Source organism: Xiphophorus hellerii, chromosome 23 (genome assembly GCF_003331165.1).
Source record: "Xiphophorus hellerii strain 12219 chromosome 23, Xiphophorus_hellerii-4.1, whole genome shotgun sequence".
Classification (NCBI taxonomy): domain Eukaryota; kingdom Metazoa; phylum Chordata; class Actinopteri; order Cyprinodontiformes; family Poeciliidae; genus Xiphophorus; species Xiphophorus hellerii.
In genome coordinates, this window is record NC_045694.1 from 6,181,706 (window position 1) to 6,204,314 (window position 22,609).

The 22,609-nt window shown below is 36.6% G+C and overlaps 2 protein-coding genes across 2 annotated transcripts in view; one reads left to right on the forward strand and one right to left on the reverse strand.

Annotated features, from left to right (window-relative positions):
* The window catches only part of slc36a1 (solute carrier family 36 member 1), a 38,438-nt gene extending 21,229 nt beyond the window's left edge, over window positions 1-17,209 (reverse strand). The window contains exons 1-10 of the mRNA XM_032555153.1: window positions 17,020-17,209; window positions 14,023-14,160; window positions 11,804-11,918; window positions 11,631-11,721; window positions 9,873-9,961; window positions 8,681-8,770; window positions 7,920-8,004; window positions 6,468-6,695; window positions 2,910-3,008; window positions 691-857 (exon numbers count right to left, since the gene is read on the reverse strand). Of these exons, the coding sequence (XP_032411044.1) occupies window positions 691-857; window positions 2,910-3,008; window positions 6,468-6,695; window positions 7,920-8,004; window positions 8,681-8,770; window positions 9,873-9,961; window positions 11,631-11,721; window positions 11,804-11,918; window positions 14,023-14,059 (1,001 nt within the window). The 5' untranslated portion in view covers window positions 14,060-14,160; window positions 17,020-17,209. The remainder of the gene's footprint in view (window positions 1-690; window positions 858-2,909; window positions 3,009-6,467; window positions 6,696-7,919; window positions 8,005-8,680; window positions 8,771-9,872; window positions 9,962-11,630; window positions 11,722-11,803; window positions 11,919-14,022; window positions 14,161-17,019) is intronic.
* Window positions 17,210-18,042: 833 nt separating this feature from the next.
* On the forward strand, window positions 18,043-21,526 carry atox1 (antioxidant 1 copper chaperone). The gene is made up of 4 exons (XM_032555595.1): window positions 18,043-18,233; window positions 18,952-19,027; window positions 20,361-20,511; window positions 20,707-21,526. Exons 1-3 carry the CDS (start codon window positions 18,228-18,230, stop codon window positions 20,483-20,485), a joined length of 207 nt encoding a protein of 68 aa, XP_032411486.1. The 5' UTR covers window positions 18,043-18,227; the 3' UTR covers window positions 20,486-20,511; window positions 20,707-21,526.
* The last annotated feature ends 1,083 nt before the right edge of the window (window positions 21,527-22,609 follow it).

Genomic DNA, 22,609 nt, shown 5'->3' on the forward strand with positions numbered 1-22,609 from the left:
AATGGGCGTCGTTCTCCTGCAGCTGTGATGATAGCAACAAGTAATGAGTAAACAAATTCTGTCTGAGACTTCGGTTCCACTTTCGTTACTGCGGGCACGCTTCCATCAGAGGGAACCAGACTGATGGCCAGAAAAATGACACCTTTGTTTCTGAAATGCTGATTATCCAGCTAACTTTATTTATAATTACCGAGGGTTTCTCATTAGCTTTTACGTCGGTCTGTGCTGAACTTTGGGGAAAATAAAAGTTTCAAGTAAAACTTTGTTTTACACCACAGAAATGTGGTAATGTTAATAACATAATGTCAATGTTACCATTACTGCCAGGATAATTTATTCCCTTGGGAGGGTGGAGGGGCTTTACAGGCATCTCTGATCAGAGATATGTTTAACGTTAAAATTACACCAGGTTGTCCAAACTGTTGACATATTTCCATCAGCTTATTTATTTTATCTAGACTTGTCACTAAAAGCAAGTTCTCAGGGTTAAACAAGGTCAGCATTCCCAAAGTAAAGACCTACAAAGCAATTTGTGTTTGTTAATGTAAAATGTTTCCTCTCTTAAACTAAACAAACATTTCATATCATATTAGACTCTGTTAAAAACTGCGGATCGGATATTTTACTGCAGATAAAAGGAAAAGAGCAGCCCATTCTTCAAGTTCTCTAAACTTCTTGTTGTTATCTTACCAGCAGTTTGGAAGGTTTAAAGTGATGCTGCCGCCGATGTGCTCTCCAAAACACATGTACCCTATGGTGCCGAGGCTGATGTAGAGGAACGTGACGATGCCCATACCCAGATACAAAACCTGGGTGAATTTCTGCGACCGCTGCATTTTATTTTCCAGAGGGAGGACCTTCCAATGCACAAAGACACAAACAAGGCAGGAAAATTAAAACGATGGCTCAGCAGGTGAAAACCCAGTGAACATGTTTTTGGAGTCTGCTTATTATCAGGTTGTGATCTCTTGATTTCAGCATCTGGACATTACAGGAAAGCCCAAATTTGCATTGACATTTCAGGAAAAGCCTATGGCTCCATTTCATGGCATTCAACATGTTCAAAAGCATTATATTCATCCCTTCATACTGTGCTGGTGGCAAGGGAAACAAATGAAGGTTTTGTTTTCATATCCACAGCTCCCTCAGAGACCTATGTGATCAGCAGGCTTTACAAAAAAAAGATACAAACAACATTTGGGCCTGTGATCTTGTCCTCTAGATATTTTTGCCAGGATCACATCCAATTAAAATCCCAAACAAGGCTTTGGCAGAAGAATCTAACACATGTGGACACACCACATGCCTGTGTATTTGAACAGGGTTACTTATAGTCACCATGAACAAAGAAAGTCCAATATGTTTCAACTGTCAGTATTTGGGCATCAGGAAATAATGATTTGGCATTAGGTTCTAGGATTATTTTTGTGGATGGCGCAAGCAGCAACATTTTTCTGTTGCCCTATCAGTGGACCATGTTGTGTGACGCCAGTAGTTCCAGTTTACCCATAATGTTATTCTATGGACCTACCACTAAAGGAGGTCTGGAAATAGTGCAGTACAGGTCAGTTGTATGGGCCGTTTTTACACTGGAAATAGACAAACGAGCGTACCAAACAGCACCGACCCATGCCATACTGCTTAGTGGAAACGAGGCATTAATGTCTCACCACAGACCTTCAACCTGATTGGCATGTATACTTTAACTAACTCATTTGTTTGGGCTCTTGGTCCCATTGAAGATGTTGGGCCAGTCTTCACTTGGACTTGGATAGATCATTTTGTTCTTTTATGCTAGAATACAAGGCAGTTCAAGGTTAATTTCATGGCTGCCAAATCCTCACCTTTCAATCACAATATCTAATAAGATTTACCATAAATAAGATTGATCAAATATTTATCTTATTATCAAGTCTTATTTGACAATAATATTTGTTCTTAGGGTTTTTTTGGAATTATGATCAGACATCTTCACTTCAGCCCCATCTGGACAATGGAAATGGTTCCAGAAGTCCTGTTGTTCAGGCAACATCTACCTGAATGAACATAAGAGTAAATGCTCCTCACCTTTTTGTAAAGTTATTTTAACTACAGTCAGGTGAAAAAGCTGTGCGCAACATGCAATTACTTATTTACAGACTCTTGAAGGCTGGTCAGAAATGTGATGCAACAGTTGAAACATGGCAGAAAAGAAATGCTGCTGAACTCAAACGATGACAAAGGAATAACAATCTGGTTTCAAAATGCCACAAAGCACTAAGAAGTGTTTAAAAGTGAATCCTGAGGTTTTAGTTTTTTGGATACAAATAAGCATTTTTAATGATTTTATGAATATCAGGGATATCATTATTATTTGTAGTTCTATTGGCATCAAACTGCGATGAATAGTATATTCTGAAACTTTCAATCAGAACCAGCATGACCTTGTTTAGCAATCTGAGCTACAGTCTTGTCTGGACAGTTGTAAACCAGGAAATCCTAACAAAGGCTGCAGTTTTAGAAATGTTCTGACCCAGTTACCTTCACATCACAATCTGGACCCTGTCATTCTCACTCAAAGTCTTACATTTGATTATATAATTAAATAATTTCCCTGCTGGGATGAATAACGCAATTCTATTCTATATCTTCCTGCTTTTAACACACAAACTTTAACACGCAATCTCCATTAGCTGTGAATAGAAAAAAGCAGCATTGTTCAAATGTCACTACTCACAATGTTACTCTGGTTGGTACATTTGTAATCATAAAACAGCACTTTGGAAAAAAAACAATTTTTGCTATTCCTGTGTTCTAAACAGACGATACTATGGATAAATAATAGATGTGGTTGCATAAAACACCTGAAGCAAATAAAATTTGAAGCATTTCTTATTCTTTGACTCTGTCATCACGACTTGGTCACTCACCACGCCAATCCCTTCAAAGGCAAAGATGGCCGTCCCAAAAAACAGAGGGTAGTCCTTGGCTCTGCCGACTTTTGGTAGATCAATAGGAAACGTGATGTTCTGTTAGGGTAAAAAAAGAAAAGAAAAGAAAGATTAACGGTTTACTTCAGGCATGTACGGACATTTGATATCATCTTTCAAAGGCTTTCTGGATGCTAATTAGTGATTCATTATGGTCAAATACCATACAACTGTTTCATATCTACCCAAATCAAATCTGCAGTCAAGGGGTCCTCTCCACAGATTACCGGCAGTCACGTTAAAATAAGACCTTGTGCATGGAGGACGCCCCACCTTATGACAGCTGAACTCATTTGCTGGCTGAAGCCTGCAAATTACCTTTGCTTGTAGCAATTATTTAACACAATTACTCTGCTCTGTTTGCAGCAGCAAAAAAAATAAATAAATCTGGATAATATATGAGGAACTCTTAATACTTGTTAAAAAGTCAACAGGGAGAATGACAGATGATGCTAGCTATAAAACATGTTCTCTGTCAGTGTCAATACTTTCTTGTATTGAAAGTAGGGCAGAAAGAAGAATCGGGTTAATAATGATGAACAGATTATTGAAATAATCATAAACTAACTTAGAAATCAATTAATTGTTAACTGTATCATCTATAGACCCAAAAAAGACATTCTGCAGTACTTAAGTCAAAACTGTACAAAAAAAATGACACATTTTGCATTCAAGATAAAAAAATAATAGTCATTTATCTGTAAATATGTTCTACCCAGAACTCAAGTGGTACAGTTTTAGCTTCACCTAGTTTAAATTCTGTAAAAATAAAAATCTATTACGCACCTTTTGATATCCAATTATTAATCGGTTAATCAAAGACAAAACAAAAACTAGACAGGAGATTAGCCGTGTAATGCATTAATTGATTTTCACAAGTTGATGTCAGAAGTGTTTTTTAGCTGCTTTTACTACAAATGATAAAGCCTACACTAAGGTAATGCTATGTTGTTGCATTTCTGGCAAAAAACTAATACATTTTCAAAAATAATTTAAATATTTATTTTTATCTTTTAATGTATTTCTAATCTTGCATAAAAAATATTTAAGTGGTTGCATGAAAAAAAAAAAAAATCAGCAGAATGTGCCAATTTCTTTATCCCATTAATTGATTATTAATTGTTAAAATAATCTATAGATTAATTGATAATCATTAACAATCATTAGTTGCAGCCCTAATTCAAAAATATTTCCCGTTATACAGCAACTCTGATCTCACTTGGGTTAAAACTCCTCAAATGAATGAACATTGATTTATCACTTCATATTTATATCATTAAATACAAAATAGGGAAGGTTCTTCGGTGTAACAAGAACATGTCAACAAATATGAACTATAAAGAAGTGAAAATGAGCAACTGAGAAAGTAAACGTAAAACTTCATGTAGTCAGTGTCCTTCAGTTTTGCTGAACTTTGTTGATGCAGATTCAGCTTATGGGTCACATATCTCAGTCCCAAATCTTTGTGAGGTTTCTGATGCAAGAAATTGCTTCGTCTCAAGGCAAGGCCATTCCTCGGCGAACACGAGTACTATATATCTGCAAAGCACAGAAGCAGGATGATGAAATGGTCGAAGGCCAGGAAACATGTAATCTGGAGACTCTTGTCTTTACTGGTTGTTCAAAAAAAGCTCAAAATCCAATTGGCTTAGCAACGACAAAGCCGGACAGCGGGGAGAGACGGAAAACTGGGAGTTTGTGTTCGGAAGAAAAGTTTCATGAACAAAAGTTCAAGTTGAAGTATTGATTCTAATGTAATCACAAAAATATTGATCTTTTCTTCCTATAGGCTAAAAGATGAGTCATATTATCGCACACAGAATTCTATTGTATCGGCACCAGCAGAGTGAAAAAAATCCACGTTCCCCTACACCGACAAACTTAATGACATTCTCATTGATCTGGATATATCTTGCTGTTTAGGAATCAAGATATTAAATCACTGCAATATTTACTTTGTGGCTGTTTCCCAAAGAAAGTTAGGTTCTTAGGTTTCATTTGAATGAAACTGAAAGCTTTCAGAAAGAGGGAAGTTTTAATGTTGGTTAAATGGTTGATCCAGATTTGAGAGGGGGAAATAATCAGAGAATAGTTTTAAGTAAACAAACATAACATGAGCAGCTGAGAGATGTACAATAATTATTTTGAGACCTTCAGAATAAGAATGAAAACAAAACTGAACAAAATGTCCTTCAAAGCAGCAGTCAATACGTTCCTGCGACTTCACTGAAAAAAAAACATTTGCAGATGGAGGATAAAAGAATAAGATTAAATTTCTGTGATTAGAGCACATCAGTTTTCCTCATAATGGACTAAAACATTCTTCTCATCATGTGGGAATAATATAATCATACTCTCTAAATTAGCTTAGATTTTAGGTTTTTTAAGTCTGGAAAAGTAAAATAATGATTTAATTGACAAGGAAGCAAGCTGAACAGGCATATTTCCTCCATAATCATGTTGGAAATCAGCTTGTGAAAATGCATCTACACAAAGCTGCTGGAATTGTTGCCTCAATTCCAAGTATGACATTTTCTGATTCTGTGCTTCAGTTTGAAAATAAAGTTTAAATCAGGACACCATTGATCTGATTATGAAGAGTGAATAAACTATATTCCTGCATGGAATGCCTTTTTATCTCAAAATAAATAATAAATTAAAGTTTGTACAAAGGCATTTACTGGATTATCCAGATTTCTACAGACTTTAACCTTTTTTAATCATTTTACTTACAAGATCATAAAAGCAAATATATGCTGGAGGCTTAAAGGAAAGTAAAGCTTGTATCCAACAGAAAATAAAAAGTTTAAAACCCACCTGTTTGCATCAAAGCTTATGTCCATAACCTTTTCTAGATTTTTTTTTAAGTGTGTGTGGTCAGGGGAAAAAAAAGAAATTTTCAGTTTTGATGCCTTTTATGAAAAAGAAAACATAAAAAAATCTCATTTTTAGCATCTGGTCTGCTAACAGCAAAGGGAAAATTGAGAGGAAACTCAAAACATTTTCTTTAAAATAATCATTTGAATTTTCCTTTATTCGGGCTGAAAGGTCTTTGGGGACAAATTGTATTAGATAATGAATGAGTTTAATCTACAGCTATTATTTTAAGACTAGTTATTTAAATCTAAACAGACCCAATCAAGTCCATTCTGAAGCAGATGGATGGAGGACGTCTGGGTCCTGTGAGAGTCCTGAAAGGATTCATCTTCCAGCAGAACCTCCACTGATCCTCATGACTCGAGGGAATGCATATATCAGAAACCTGAAATGAGGCCAAGATATGCAAATCCTGGCATCTCCTGACAATCTGCGTTTACAGCGGCGATGCAACTGCAACGCCTGCACAGATGAGTCAGTGTGAGAATTTTCTGTCACACGCCGTTTCAAACTAAGATTGATTTGTTTGTCTTCCACATGTGTAAACATAGCCCAGAGAGTCAGCTGACATAAAGATTGCATGAATCATAACAGGAGACAAAAGATAAATGAGGTGGTTACCATGAGGGAGTAGACGTAAATCAGAACCAGACTCAGGGTCATGACCAGGTTTGCAAGGAGAGATAAGGGAGCCAAGAACTTCAGGTTGGGGGTGAAGACCAGGAGGATAAAGAAGGGCAGGAAGAAGAGCATGTAGATCCGGGAGTCGAAACTGGGAACCAGGACATTCGTCTGGTTGGTGTGGTTCACCTGACAGCTGAAGGTGGTGGCATTGGCTGCTTCCACAACCTGGAAAACAAAACAAAAAGTGATTCAAAAACGAGTCAAAGAAATGCCTTCTATACAAAAAACAAGTCAAAAAGCACAACCATCTTAAACCAGGAACAAATAATTGTACTTTTCTCACAAAGAAATACAGAAAAAAAAACAAAACCCAAAGAAAAACTACAAACCCTGAAGAACTATTGATGAATAATGCTTTGGCAGTCCAATCCAAATCTAAAAATATAAACATGTATGTCTTCAAGAATGGTACCTCTCTTAGACAATTAACGAAAGGATGCTACCCTCTAGTGGTGAGAAGACACACAACAAGAATTAAACACCATGCTTCTTCATCAGAAACATCAGCGGTTATCATACTGAAGCATTTTTCACTAGTTCCTAAAGATTTTAACAAAATGATCAAGCATTGATTTCTAAAGACTGTTAAAAAAAATTCCAGAGAAAAAAATCGATTAGTGAAAAGTTCAGAAGTCAAAGGTGAACTCATTCCTGTGACGTCACGGCAACCATATTTCATCACACGCTTTTGAGAAAAGGAGATAAAAAGTTGAGACCTTTGAACAAGTTTACTTGATTACATTCAGATTTTCCTCAACTAAATGTTAATCCCTTAACAACCAGGATGAAATCTAAACATGTGAGCAGGAAAATGGGCACACATTAAGATGTTTTATAATGTTTTCTACTGATGAGGACAATGTAATGTATTTGTTAAAGCTAAAGGGATAAATATTACATAAATGAGTGAGAGTGTGAGGATATTTGTAATTATTATTGTTTTATAATGCAAAATCCAAACATTCTTTGTAACCTGAAGAGGAATTCAACCAGCATTTCCTGGGTTTTTCCACCACATCCTGCTGTTAAGGCAAAGCCAATAGCTGTTACTGACCTTCTAACTTGTATAACCTTTGAATGATAGGATCTGCAAACAGATCCTTTCAAACTGTGTAAACTTCCATTCTAAGTAAAGGTGTCTTTGTTTGACCTGAGAGAACCTAAAGTTTTGAATCTGAGTAAAGAGATCCAGCTCTGTATGTCTACATTTCTGCTCTTTCTAATCCAGTAGTCCAGGTGGTCTAATATCAGCGGACAAGGTGACCTGAAATGTCATGCCGACAGGGCAAATATTATCCTCAAATATCCTCAAGTGGGACCAGCAGGAGAGACAGTTCTGAATGTAAAAGCAGGTGTTGTAAGGTGTGCAAGTGTGTGAGCGTTCAGGACCTGCTTGACGTTGTCACTAAGGAAAACGAAGTAGACGCAACAGAAGCCGATCTGAGTGATGATGAGGAACAAGTTCACCGTCCGACTGAGAAACAAGAGACAGAGGAGGAGCACACAGTCAGATGTCAGTTGTTAACAGCTGTTATTTACCAAGTTTAAAGCTTTCACAACTTTAGACGATCTTTGTTTTGCTTGGACTAACTAAATTTAGTTTGTTACATTTGTTTTACTCTTCAAAAACACAAGGACAATAACTACATTATTTTTGCAAAAACACTTTAAAACTACAAATAAATTTCAAGATAAGATTTTGCTGAAACCTTGGAAGACAATAAAAATAACAGTGTAATAAGGTATTCTAATTTTCTAGTAGCATGAACTACCACTTCTTTTCTGTCTTCAGTAAAAGTAATTATACTTACATCATGTTCAACATTTTGTTACAAATTTTATACTTAAATACCATGAAACCATAGTAATTCTACTGAGGTTTATGCCTAAGACAAATCATTTTTATTATGCACTAACAAATAAACCCTAGATTTTAGAAGGGAATAGAAGAGTGTGTGCTTTCTTTTCAACATACATCTGCTTATTTCATCATTTTATTTTTTTATTATTGCAAATTTTCACTAACTTTAATCAAAGTTTTCTGATAAGAAAGTACATTTATTTTTTGTCTAATAGGAAAACCTTGCCTGGGATATTTTTCTGGGTTTGAGTAAAGATATCAACATCGTAACTGATTGTTTTCCTCTCACCTTCCCCATCGTGAACGGTTCCTCAGCCATGACACGTTTTCCATCCCGTACTGCATCACCTCTCCGTAGGTCATAGACGGCCGGTTCAACCTAGGAAAAACAGGAAATGGAGCAAGAAAGTGAAAACTAAATGTAGAAAATGCTGCTCTGTAGCTGAAAGGTATGGAACAATTGGCAGGAAATGAACCCAATAATACAGCACAGCTTTAAATGAAGGCTTGGAAGGAAACAATAAACCAAGAAATGGAAACCAATGGACCAATACTTTTTCCACCTATATAAAGGTAAATATTTAATCATACAACGCAGTTTTTTGCAACGATATGACCCATCTGTGTCTATGAGAGGAAGTGATGACTCTGCGTTAAAGAAAACAGAAGAGTCAAGTTCCCATGAACGTAGTTGTTGCACAATTTCAGACTGATAGCATTTCTTGACTTCCTTTTAGACTTCCTAGAAGACTGTCTTCATTCATGTTTCTGGTCCAGTTAATCTCCTTTAACCCAAGTGGCAGAGCTACAGCAGATCTTTGTATGAACTCTGCAAAGGTGAACAGAGGGAGCATGGGCTGCAGCTTGCAAACTAGTGAAGACACAACAACAGCTCACTAACATACAGGACCCCCAGGGACTTAATGGTTCAGCGGCAGGAAATGTTAAAAACACCAGCAGCACAACTCCCAGCTTCTGATTAGTCGAGCTGATTACATTCAGCGTATACATGGTGTTTGGGATTTGTCTGGCAGCGTTGACGAAAGTGTGAGAGCACACGATGAGCTGCCAAAGGGCTCCTGATTACTGAGCAGAAAATAGAGACCTAGTGGAAAGTAATCTGTCTACGGCAGCTGGCAAAACACACAATGAACCAAACAAGTCTCCTGAACTGAACGATTGATACAGAGAGGAAATGCATCTTTAGGTTTCAGTTACAGTGACCAGAAAGTTAAATTAACACAATCTAAACAGAGAAAAAAGCTGCACTCTGAGTTGAGCATGGAACCCAATCATCATTTTAAGGTGTGTACATATTTAATTAAGTGGAATCACTTATGGGGTTAAATTAATTGCATTAAATTGCGTCTGATCTCCACCCTCCTGTGCAAAACCTGACACAAGCAAATATTTGATGTAAGCAAACTTTAAACGCCAGTATTTGACTTTTAACCTGCGGCTGAAATATGTTTTTTACTTACTTTGCGCTGAGGTGGTGGGAACATTTCACCAGAAGCTTCATGCAGTGGACTGCAATGATTCCCATAACCAGGAGACTGACTGGTCCAAGCTGAAAACAAGAAGACCGAGCTAGATAAATAATAATAACAACCAGGGTTTCACCAATTCTAGTTTAAGACCATTATTAAAGGAATTTAAGATCTTTATCTCCACAGAAACATTTAAACATTGTACAGCTAACCGCCGATAGATTTACACTTATCCATGAAAGACGCAAAAAAGTTAAATACCTAGCTAGTTTTTTCTAACTATCTAGAAAGGGTATGTTAGCAGTGAGTTAGTGGTAGCCTGAACTGTTAGGAGTCACAGAATGAAATGATGATGTCTGAGTGCAACTCAAACTTTTGACTGACAGAAAAGTCCAGTGAGAAAAAAAAAATACTCAGAATACACAAGATTAAATAGTTCTGTCAAAACAAAATTTAGGACCAATGACCCATGAATTAAAGGCCAACTTACCTTTTTAAATGAATTTAAGATATTTTAAGGCCTTAAAAAATAAATACATGAATTTACTAATTCTTAAGAATGCGCAGACACACTGAACAGCAAGTATTATTATTAAATAAATAACCAAATAACAAATTCAGCTAATAGTAATGTGTTTGGACAAGGAGAGAACCCACCAATGCATACTGAGAACATGCAAACTCCATGTAAAAACAACCCAGGCTAGGATTCTTGTATTTTCTCGTAGGTCCTTGCTGCAAGTTAAGTGATACTTAACTGTATCACAAACTGTTAACACAAACTTAAATGTGTAGATCTAAAATCTAAACAAAACTTAACATTAAGGAAAGTCTATGTGGAAACCATTCAGTATTTCAAAAGTTCATGTTCTCAAGATGCAGACAGGAATTTAACAGACTTGAAATCTGGAGAGCTGAAACATGATCAGTCCTGCTCAGCCTCATCTCATCTTCAATAAAGCCAGAACATGAGAAGTTTAGGCGTGGTTTATTTTAACAAGGAAGCCACTTACACACACCACTGTGCTTAAAAGCATACAAATTAGATGATTGAAGGGTAGACTCAATATGCTCTGGGAACTTAACTCCACTGTCCTAAACAAGAAACTTAGTTCAGCATACTACGTGAATGAACAAGTTTGAATTGTTAAAAACTTTTTTTAAACCACTTATTGTAGGAAAAGAGAAAAAGAGCTGCAATATTTTCCCAAGAAGCCAGAGTTTTGTAGCAGGCATACAATTCTTCTTACTTTAAAATTATCCATTAGCACAGGACAGATTAGTTTTCTGAAGCATTGTGACAATGATGTTTCAGGACCCTATAAAAGTAGCTCATAGAGCTTTGAAACACAAAGCTCTGATATAAAAAAATGTGCTTTTTACATTCAGACGACCAAAACAGAAAAAGTTCATGGATAAAATAATCCAGTTGGAGTTTACCCATACTAAAACAGCTTATGTGATCAAACACCACCAGGACGAAACAAATCATATACAGCATCATGACTAAGTCAACAATTCAAAGAATAACAATTCTCTTTACTTGTTGCACAAGCAAGATTTCTTATTGCATTGACCACAATTTGCAACTTGTAGATGTTTTGTTTTGATACCAGGTGCCTCTGAAAGTGCCGCTGCTGCGTCTCCGTCTTTCATCCAGCTGAAAGGGACGTAAGCAGAATCTAATTTTTAAAGGCCAGGCCTCTGGTTTTACCTGGAACGATTGAACAATAGCATCTTTGTGCTTACCACCAGTCCGGCGTTTTTCACAGCCAGAGGCAGCCCCAGCAGACCAGTACCGATGTTCCCCTTCAGAAGGTGGATCAGAGTCTGACAGAAACTGAAAAATGGCAGAAAAAAACAGTTTAGAAGCTGTTCTGAATGACAGTTCTTAGTGAACTGTTTGAATGTATTTCACTCACGAGGTTCCTGTTCTTTCCCCGATCCGCTCATAGTTCCGCTGCGGTCTGGATGGCTCAGGATCAGACGGAAACAGAGAGTCCAGTTCTGATGGGTTTTGATCAGAGAAGAGAGAACCTGCCACACGGAGGGAACAAGTGAAGAGAAAGACATTTACATTAGAGCTCTAGAAAATAAATACATATTGAAATATTTGTCAACTTTATACTCATAGTTATGTGTAAAGTCAACAACACGTAACACTATTATATTTTTCTTATTCTATTCTTAAATTACTCCCTTTTGCATGTAAATCACACAGTTTGTGTTAAGTGTGTGAAGCTAGAAAATAAGGTCTGTGTGAACATTTCCATCCACACATAATGGGAATGAAAGTCATTAGTTTCAGGCTTTTAATTTGTTGCTTTTTTTATGACTAATTGATAACATGCATCAATCAATTTTAGTGAATGCTAAATACATAAATTACAAGCACAAAATTAAATCTATTAGTTGCTGAAATGTTGCTAAGCAAGTTGATCACTTCTCCCAACAATCAGACATTCATGACAATGATGGGGTGTATGTAAACTTTTGCACAAATCTTTAACAGAAATATATTCCATGTTTCTTCACATCTTTACGTCCAACTGCGTCGAGGTCTTGCTTGCAGCATGAGCTGGTTCACCACAAACAACTCTTTCATATTAGAGAAGTCATGTGTCAAACCTATTTACAGGAAATAATCCATTCTATTTAGGATTCACAAGACATCCCACACAAACGTTTCAATTCAAAACTGAAGATACTTTTAGACACTGAACATGCAGAGGGAAGGAAATACAGATACATTCATTCTGCTGGAAGTTTATCACCTCATTTGTTTGATATCAAGTGTGCACTGAGGTCAGTGCTCATAAAAATAGATAAACTGAAACCTCATGACTTCATCAGAAACCAGTTTAATGCAGAGATTCCAGTCCTTTTGGAGGGCAGCTGACTCTAATGAACAAGAAACAGAAGACTTTGTTTGGTCGTGATGAAAACGAACAACGATATGAAGCTCTGCAGCTGCAGACTGATGCATGCCTGCCGACATATTTTCATTAAAAACACCAAACGGGTCACCGCAGCAGCAGCTAGACTCCAGAAAATCAGCACAGTTCATTAGCTATATTGGAACAAAGAATGCGTCATCTCAGTGTGAAGATGGACTTTAAAATGAAAGGAAGGCCCATCTTTAAAAGATCCATCCAGTCAGAAACCTGCTTATTAAGACAGCAACATTGATACTCGTGACTCTAGCACAACAAGAATAGTCAGAGGTCTGAAATGAGTAAATTAAGTTTACTGCCTTACAAAAGGTGGTGTATAAAATTTGCATCAAGATCAAAAGTTGCATTTTTTTCTCAAAAAGTTTTGAGTTAAATTAATATAGAATGGAAAAAAAAGATTCTTTTTAGAGGCACCCTACTAAAAACATTTTAGGCCTAACTTCACTATCAAACTGTTGTCTCATGTAACTCACGCCACAAAAGCAAAGGAAGAAATGTTTCACTGAGAGATTTAATCTACAACACTGACCAGATGCTGAGTCTTTAATCATTAATAAACATGCAAACCTAAAATGCTCCATTTGTCTTTGTCATTCTTATTGGTAATGACAAGCTAAAATTCAGAAAATTTGTATTTATCACATTGGAGCATTAAAAAGCGTATTTAATATAAAAAATTGTTATGTGATGGGGAAGGCTAATAACTAGACTGTTCAACAAACACTCACCAACACCATCCACATGACTCTAAACCACAAAATGCCATTGCTAAAGAAGGTGTCTGTTCTCAAAGTGCTGTGTCACGATATTTTCAAGAAAGGTTAAGTGGAAGGAAAAAGTATGGTAAAATGGGTGAGCGACATGGACTTAGAATTTTATCATGATATTTTATGGTAGCATAGCATGCTAAATATGTTAGTTTCTTAAATAAATTATCTATTGAAGATAATATAATTCACTGAGATACACAAGTAATAATGAAACAAATGTTTGTGACCTCCTGCCAAATAGACACAAGCCAGCCAGCCAGGCCATCAGACCGATCTCAGAAATGAAATAAAAGCTGCTTTGATGATTCAGTGGGATTACATGTAATCTGTCTGTGACCAAGTTCATTCTGTCTCATACTGCAACAGAAAGAATATTATACCTTCCAAGTTTTATGATATTGATTACATATTTCCTACCCTCTGCTCTGCTATCCACGTCGCTGGATGCCATCATGGTGGGTCGGGTGGCGCTCGCGGGTGCACAGGTGTCGTTTCTCCCAGCCTCACAGATCCCGATGCAGCAAAGATAAACGGCTCAGCATCGACAGCTTCTAACTGTGAAAACATGGCGATGATTGTGCTGTTAGATGCAGCAACTCCAGGAAAACATGAAGGAGTTCCAGCGCAAAGGCAGATTGTGTGAAATGTTGCATTAATAACTGCAGCTTAGAAAGGATGCAAAAACAGTGGAAAAAACATAAAAGTCCTACTTTTCAAAAGTCTAAAAAACTCCAAAATTCTATACTATGAATTAAAAGAACTTCTTAATAATTAGAACAAAGTTTCTGACGTCTTCCTGTCAGAACTGAACATGTAAACAGAACGCGAGTGTGGACCTCACATGCTTCTTTATGCCAGAACTGTTGTCGTCAGAATGCTGAGCTCAGCACCTGACCTGACCATGACAGTCCTTATTCAATATTTAAATGTTTCTGTGGAGAAAAAAAACTTGATGACTGAACAGAATGTGTCTGGAACAGACTCAATATATGTAAACAGAACATGATTAAAAAGAGAAAAACACCTACACAGTAAATTATAACCTTTCACTACTTTTTTCTTGAAGCAGAGAAAAACAGTGAAATGCTAAGGAAGTATTGATCTTGGTAAATATAACACAAATTGACAAAGAAGTGCTTTAAAAATTCCACTGTTGTACTGCATTCTAATTATGTTTCATCTGCAGGTAAAATCAAAATAACCTGCACTTTTCCAGTTATCAAAGCACAATGAAAATAGAAATATTACGTGTGTTTTAGTAGATTTCATGCAAAACTTTATTTTTTTCATTTTTGAATGGAAACCAAGCTTGCACCTGTTCAAGCAGGTCCAATATTTCTCACATTTTGGCCCAAATAGCAAAGAAAAATACCCTCCTACCAGGCACCAATTGCATTGAACTTTATCTGATCCACTGAAATAGAGAGCTAATCTCTAAGTGCCTCTCCCATCTTTAAGGCTCCTATAGTCACTATCGGGGAGGATCCAGGCCAAATAAACCCAGATGTTATGCAAGACGAGCACAATGGACGGAAATTCAAACAGATCCCATTTGGCATCTGCTGTATAATTAAACAGGACTTTGTTTGAAGATTTTGCTGTGCACCTGTCTGCTAATAGCTGCAAAAAAGACAAAAGGTTTAGGAAACAACCTGTCTACATATTTAGTGAGCTGAACCGTTAAGAAATCAGGAACAAACAGAAAGTTTTAAACCACAACTTCCTGTGTAACAAAACAGTATTTTCTAAGCTAAAGACTACTTAAGTGCAGCTATACAGCAACTTTTACATGCATCCCTCTCCAACACACGCATTAAATGAATGGCTGGTTAAAAGAGGTGAAGAACATACTGGTGAGGGAATTCAGCCATTATTCAGTTGTGCTGGAAATGAGATGCAGCTAAAGTTGCAGCTAAGGGATAGTAGCTGTCGAGGACCCTGGTATGGCAAGTCTGTATGTGCATGACAGAATGTATAAAAACAATCCTGCGTGAAATAAAAATAAAATTTAAAATTCCAGGGAGACGGAAATGTAGCGTTTAAACCTTTTTTTATTTTTAAATGATTTTAGAAGACTCCATAACCCAGGTTACAGGAAAAACACCATCAGATCATTAGTGAATGATAAAACAAAATTTGTAAAAGCTTGTAGGTTTTATGATTGCAAAAAGCAGTGGATTAAGTGGAAACTAAAAGAAGTGACGGCAGAATCATGCTGTGTGGAGGCCATCCATTACTCGTCGTAAGGCAGGGGTCTCAAACTCCAGTCCTCGAGGGCCGCTGTCCTACAGTTTTTAGATGTGCCACAGGTACAAAACACTGGAATGAAATGGCTTAATTACCTCCTCCTTGTGTAGATCAGTTCTCCACAGCCTTAATGACCTAATTATTCTATTCAGGTGTGGTGCAGCAGAGGCACATCTAAAGGTTGCAGGACTGTGGCCCTCCAGGACTGGAGTTTGAGACCATTGTCCTAAGGCAAAGTTTGAAACGCAGTCTGCTACTTAGCAGACTACTTATCCTACATTTATGGATAGAATGAAAATCAAAATGACTAAATGGTATACATAACATTATACAACAATTATAAAATGGATGAAATCATCAATGCTGAAGTGTTTCAGAAATAGGAATTGCTGTTTTTATTTTATAATAACAGTAATACAATCATGTTGGACATTTTGATTTTCATGTTTAACGTTTTCCATGATACAGTCTTATTTTTATTGAAGATCATCCTGCTTCCTGAAAGTCACACGACTCAAATTAGTCAAATGACTAAGAAGGTACCTTGTTGGGTGCATTAATCCACCCAACAAGGGTGAAAACACTGATCTTTGCAGTCAAACGTCCCAAAATAAAAAGAGAAACTATAGCCCACTCTTAAAACAGATAACTCTGTCAGATTAGGGTGCGGCCAAACCACAGCAACTTTGTCCAAGTGTAAGACCAGTTCCAGTCGGAAGCATTTTCCAGTGAAAGTCGTTCGTTCTCCTTTCATGAGAACAAGCAGACATACAAGCTGCAGACCGTATGCAGATTAACGCGGTAATCCTATCAATATTGCCGGTAATCTTTGGTCAGGAAGACGTGCAGGTTGTCAAAGCGGACATGAAGCTGATAACCGGGGAAACGATCAGGTGAATCGTGTTTTGAGACAACGAACTGCCCCGGGCTAAAGGTACCGGGGTAATACAAAGCTAGGAAGTCTCCAGGGTGGGATGTACACTTAAATATAAGATAGACTGAATTACCAGCTTCAGATATTGTCACTTAATAAAACATCAAGAAGGTAAAGAGGGACTAAACTGATGTACCGCAACCAGATAGCGTTAGCCAACATTAGCTGAAGGTTTCGATTCCATCTTTGAGTTCGCAAACAGCAGCGCGGGTCATCATAACACACCGGCATACCTTAATGATATATCTCGGCCTCCGTCCCTCTGCTTTCCTGCTTCAGCCTTTATCTGGATGACCTGACCGCAGGAGCTCCTACGCTCATATCACTGCTGAAAAGGAGCGCTGGCCGAGGTGCTGTACACAGATTGCAAATTAGAGTCGGTCCTATTTAACGAACAGCCGTGAGGTCACATGACACGAGTCCCCGGCCGACGCAACCAACGACGTTCCACGTTTTGTTGCTACAGAGTCGGAAACCTCTCCCGTTTCTTATCATGTGAGGGAAACGAAAATTATACCTATAATATTAGCAGATTTTGGCACAACTAGCTAAATAAATAAATGTTACAGAGTTTGCACTGCATTTTATTTTTGTTTGTTTGGTTTTTGCAAATGTTTCGATTAAAGAAAAATACTTTTTTAATATCCAAAGCAACAAGAAGTTCCTGGTTTTGACCGCTGAAGAGAGGGAGAACCGGGTACATTGGGATGGATAATAATAATAATAATAATAATAATAATAATAATAATAATAATAATAATAATAATAATAATAATAATAATAATCGTTTTTAATGTTATTGCAACGTCATATTAAAAAGCTTTTATTTTGAAAAATAAAAGCGGTTAGGATCAGGGCCATAGAGAGACACGGTTAGGATGATATGGTCAGTGAGAATTTAAAAACAATTTTCAGGCGAACCATTAACCCAAAGTGCCTAAAAGAGATACTAGTTTAAGACCATGATACAAAATCAAAACTTTAATGATTTTGGCCAGAAATGTTGGACAAATATTATTTATTTTACATAACTGAATGGTTTCCGTCAAGTTTTTCAAAATAAAATGAAAATGTGGCAAACCGGAAGTGTGTAGCTTTACGTCACGTTGTTTTATTTAATTTAGGATGTTTGCTTGAACTTCATATGCTAACACGTAATGTTGGCATATGAACATGTGAACATATGTTTAAAAAATTTAACATACATTTATTTTTTTTATAAACAAACCAAAATCTTTCATAGTACATTGTCTTTTATTACTTTACGCCCTTTCAATACCGGATATCCTGTTATGCTGCTATAGTTAGCTTGAAAGTAGTCAATCCTACAGGTAGTATCCTGTTTTTCAGGTTTATGTACTCTTTGGCGACATTTCCAAGTTGATAAAAATAAAAAACCCGTAGTTGGTCAGCTCGCTAAGCGCGAAACGTCACTGACAATATGACTGTGAGTTACTTTTAAGTAATTTCAGCTTGTTCCTGGACGTGTTTTAGCTTTAGTACGTGGCAAATGCTTTTAGTTTAGCCTTCAACAAACTAAGACTCCATACGTCCCTCAGCCGGACCGTTTATTAGTCACGGGTTATGTAACAACCATTAAAAATAATAAGCCAGTTCGTTTAGCATTAAGTATGATTAAGAATTGCCGTCATCACAGCAGATTATATTCTGGGTTGTAGTTGGTTCATGTAAGGGGAACAGGGCTGCTATAATGTCTAGGAATTTTTGGATTTTGCTGTAAATATTTTCATGTCTGGACCAGTATAATTGAAAACATTTGTATTTTTAGGCTTTGTTCTATTTTGCATTGCTTACTTCAGGAATGTCCGATCCCCCCCTCCAATCAGATCAGTTTTACACTTCTTATAAAATAAAATGCACATACTAGCCACAATGGTAACTTTTTTTTACTTCATCTTCTCATTAGACTTTTAATTAATCATTAACCTGTTTTTAAAGAACCACAAATGTACTTCTCAACAAATTATCAAAGAGTCAATATAATCCAGAAATTCAGTTGTACTTCGAAAGAAATTTCCTTAACCTCTTGCTGAAAATTGCTACATTTCAATCTTAGAATATTTTTCTGAGACTTTATTGCAGTAGTTTTCTATTCATCATGAAATTCTAAATTTACAGCTAAATAAATTCTCTGTCTGTCACAGAAGCACGAGTTTGAGGTGGCGATGACCTGTGAAGGGTGCTCTGGAGCTGTTACTAGAATCCTCAACAAGCTTGGAGGTAAGACCGACACATCTCTGTCATCTTCTGTTAAACTTTCATTTCTGGTTTCTCCTCTCATTCCTTCTAATTTTTTTGGCACTCATCCACTGCACAAAATGCACACATTTACAAATAATATCGATGTTAAAAATGTTGTGCAGGAAGTTTGTGTTTTACAGGAGATGAAAAGGAAAATAAAAAACTGATAACATCAAAAGACACAGAATTGGTTACAATAGGAGAAGAAACAAAAAAGACAGAAATGACAAAGCATTATGTCTAAACAGGGAATAGTGTTAGGGATATGTTCTATGATTGACTTTGTGTGAAAATATAATTGCAATGGTTATGCAGGATGGCAATGATATAAAACACTCTGGAATGCCCCCTTCAGAATGGATGAAAGCCATTATAGTTTTCGAGTGGCCTAGTCAAAGTCTGGATTTAAATCTTATTTAAACATTGTAGCATTAATCACAAGCCATTCATGCTTGAAAACTCTCCAATTAAGAATGATTCTGCAGACCAGATTGTGCCAAAGTTCCTTCATAGCAATATTAAAGATCCATTGACAGTTGTTGCTCTCTTATTCTATGTAACATCTTTTTTCTTATTTATTTTGTACAAATTAATTTACACTTTGTCATTAAACTGTTTTTTTGTTTGTTTTTTTTTGGTAAGGATTTTTTGTCATAATATCCATATTTTGCTGATCATGACAGATTTGTAAAAGCAATAAAATGGTAAAACATCCATTGTTGTGAATAGTTCTTAGAATAGCAAAACTCTTTATTGTCCCACATTGGGGAAATTTAGGCATAGCAATGGTAAGGTACGTTTTAAACGCACCGTATGTCAAGATATTGAATTCTACTTAGTTTTATGACAACTTACAGTTCTGTGCAAACAAATCCTAATTTGAGTTTTGTGAGAAGGTAATTCATATCAATTCAAACGGGTCCTGCATGCCGGAGACAGATCAAGAAATGCTTACAGGCAGCTTGTATTGCTTCCACTCGTGACTTCTTTGCTCCTAATGTTGACTCAGCCGGTCGGTCACCTGATGCTGAACAGCTTGTTTGTTTCACTTTTATTTGACTTGGTCATTAAATTGCTTAGAAGCCAAATTTCAGTTCCATTTTTCAATTTTGTTCCAGTCCCACATTCTAAGCTGTGACTTTTCAACAAAATAAAGAAAATCTATTCTTCAAAACCTCCTTCACAGTCAGGTCAAAGAGAGCTGAAAAATCTTTCATCCATATTAGAAAGAGAAGCAGATATAAAGAGGAATTTCTGTTTGTTTCCAGTCTGTTGAATGAACAATGTTTCTACTTCTGTTTTCGGCTCTCAGATGTGAAGTTTGAGATCGACCTGCCCAAGAAGCTGGTTTGGATTGAGTCAGACAAGGATGTGGATGTTCTCATGGAGACGCTGAAGAAATGTGGAAAGGAAGTCAAGTATAACGGCACTAAATGAAGGAGTCTGCTTCCTATGTTTAACAGGTGACACTATGCTGACAATAGAGTTAAAGTCCATGTTCATGTTAATGATTGCTGTAAAGACCTTTAGCTTTTTCTTGATGCGTTTGTGAATTAAAACATAGTCTGCAAAAGATCTGCATACATTTAATGTTTCTGAAACTGTTTAAACTGTATTCATTACTTAAAAGTGAAATGTTGAATTATGCTTTGTTTTAGGAAACCCTGCTGCTGTAAAGTGAAGAATTAAGCTAGACTTGAAATCAATTACCAGGAGACCCCAAAGATGCCACGCCTCATCAACCCATATGCTTGGAAAAGACCTGGGAGGCCAGCTCTCTCAGATTGAGCTCCCCCATTTCAAGTTGACAGTTGGCAAATAGCTCTTGGTGGAGGATGTTATCATGCATTTAGGTTTGGAAAAAAGAAAAAAAAACTTCTAATTTCTGTCCTGGATTGATTGTTGGATGTTTTTGTGGTGGTATAAAATTTTGTATTTGAAATCCTGTTCTTTATCCAATTTGCTATAATTTTCACGTTGTGTTTTGGGCCTTAGTGTAAGAGCCAGAGTGGGACACCCCCTGCAGTTTGGAAGACTTTCAGTTGAAGCTTAAAGAATGTCTGTTACTGTTTGTGGTGAACATTCTCTTAAACCTGCTAAACGATCCAGATAGTCTTCCTTCAGAGCAGTTCAAGAACATTCCCTGTAAGTGTTTTAAATAAAATGAACTGTTGCTCCTTTTGCTTTTACATTGACTCAGTATTATTGACAGCAAATGTTATCCGACACTGCTTCGTGGATAATATCTATAGTTATAATTTGGGGTGGAAAGATAACCATGTTTTACCGTTTAAGGACTACCACTTTTTTACACTACAAGTCATCAGACATTGTATAAATCATAATCATGTAGATTCGATTACTGGCATCTGTGTATCTGTGTTTATATTACCACCTTCCTTCTCCTGAAGTAAATAAATTTGATTCTCAGACTGTCATATTCACGCACAATGGAAATAAAATCAATTATGTGTCAAACCTGTCCCTGTATTTTATTAGATCTATGCTAACCACTACTTTTGGAGTGAAAGCAGTTTTCTCAGGTTTTTTCAGGACAGACGTGTTGCCATTTACATACAGTTTGACTTGTTTTAATTTTATGATTTTTTCATTATGTTTGCACTGAACCTAACCTTAGGAGACGTTTATCAAGCTAAGGTGTCATCTTGAATCTACATTTCAACCACCAGGAGGCACTGTGGGACAAATATGCTTCAAGTGTGGGAAATGTTTTAATGAAAGAATGCCTCCCACTTCAGATGTTTGAGTTTTTCTGAAGTGGACAGAGATTGGTTGCGGAGGGAAACCAGTGTTCTATATAAATCAATCCAGAGGTTTGCCAAATTCATAAAACATGTCTGAGGTAAAACCCTGTAAAACATGTTAACTTGATTCTTTCAAGATAAACTGCATTATTTAACACCTCTAAGCTAATGTCTGTATATATCACATTGATATGGAAGTTTATATGTGGAAGATACAGTATCCTAAATTTAAAAAATAAGCCAGAGAATGGTTTAGATCCCACTACAAATATTGCAATTTATGTATCACACAGAAGAATTTGAACAGCACCTTTTTCAGTGAGAGCCACTCAATATGAAAAAATAATACAGAAGATCCAACCATGGTGTCCATAGACAGGATGAACGGGGCAATCAAATCCAGATCCAGGCCTTTTCATAAAAGACAATATCAGCACTGATGAAGGATTCAGCAGAAGAATAAAAGTCCAAATAAAGTGCAGTACTGTATGGTTCTGCTATTTAAATAGATGATCACGCTGTTTGCACAGACAGCCAAGGAAAAGAACAGATTAGAGGGTGTAACCTTAAAAAGCAATAAGATACGTGTTTTGTGTGTGTGTGTTTTTTTTATGTGTGCACCTGGCAGAGGTGGATTTCCTTCTCTTTGTCACTATTTTAACTGTTTTCTTTTTTTGAAAGCATTAATATTGCTTATCAGGACCTCTTTCAGAGGTTTTTATAAAGTTCATTTAAGTTTATGGTTGTAATGTGAAAAAGTGTGAAAAATTCAAGGACGGACGTGAGGGATTTTTGT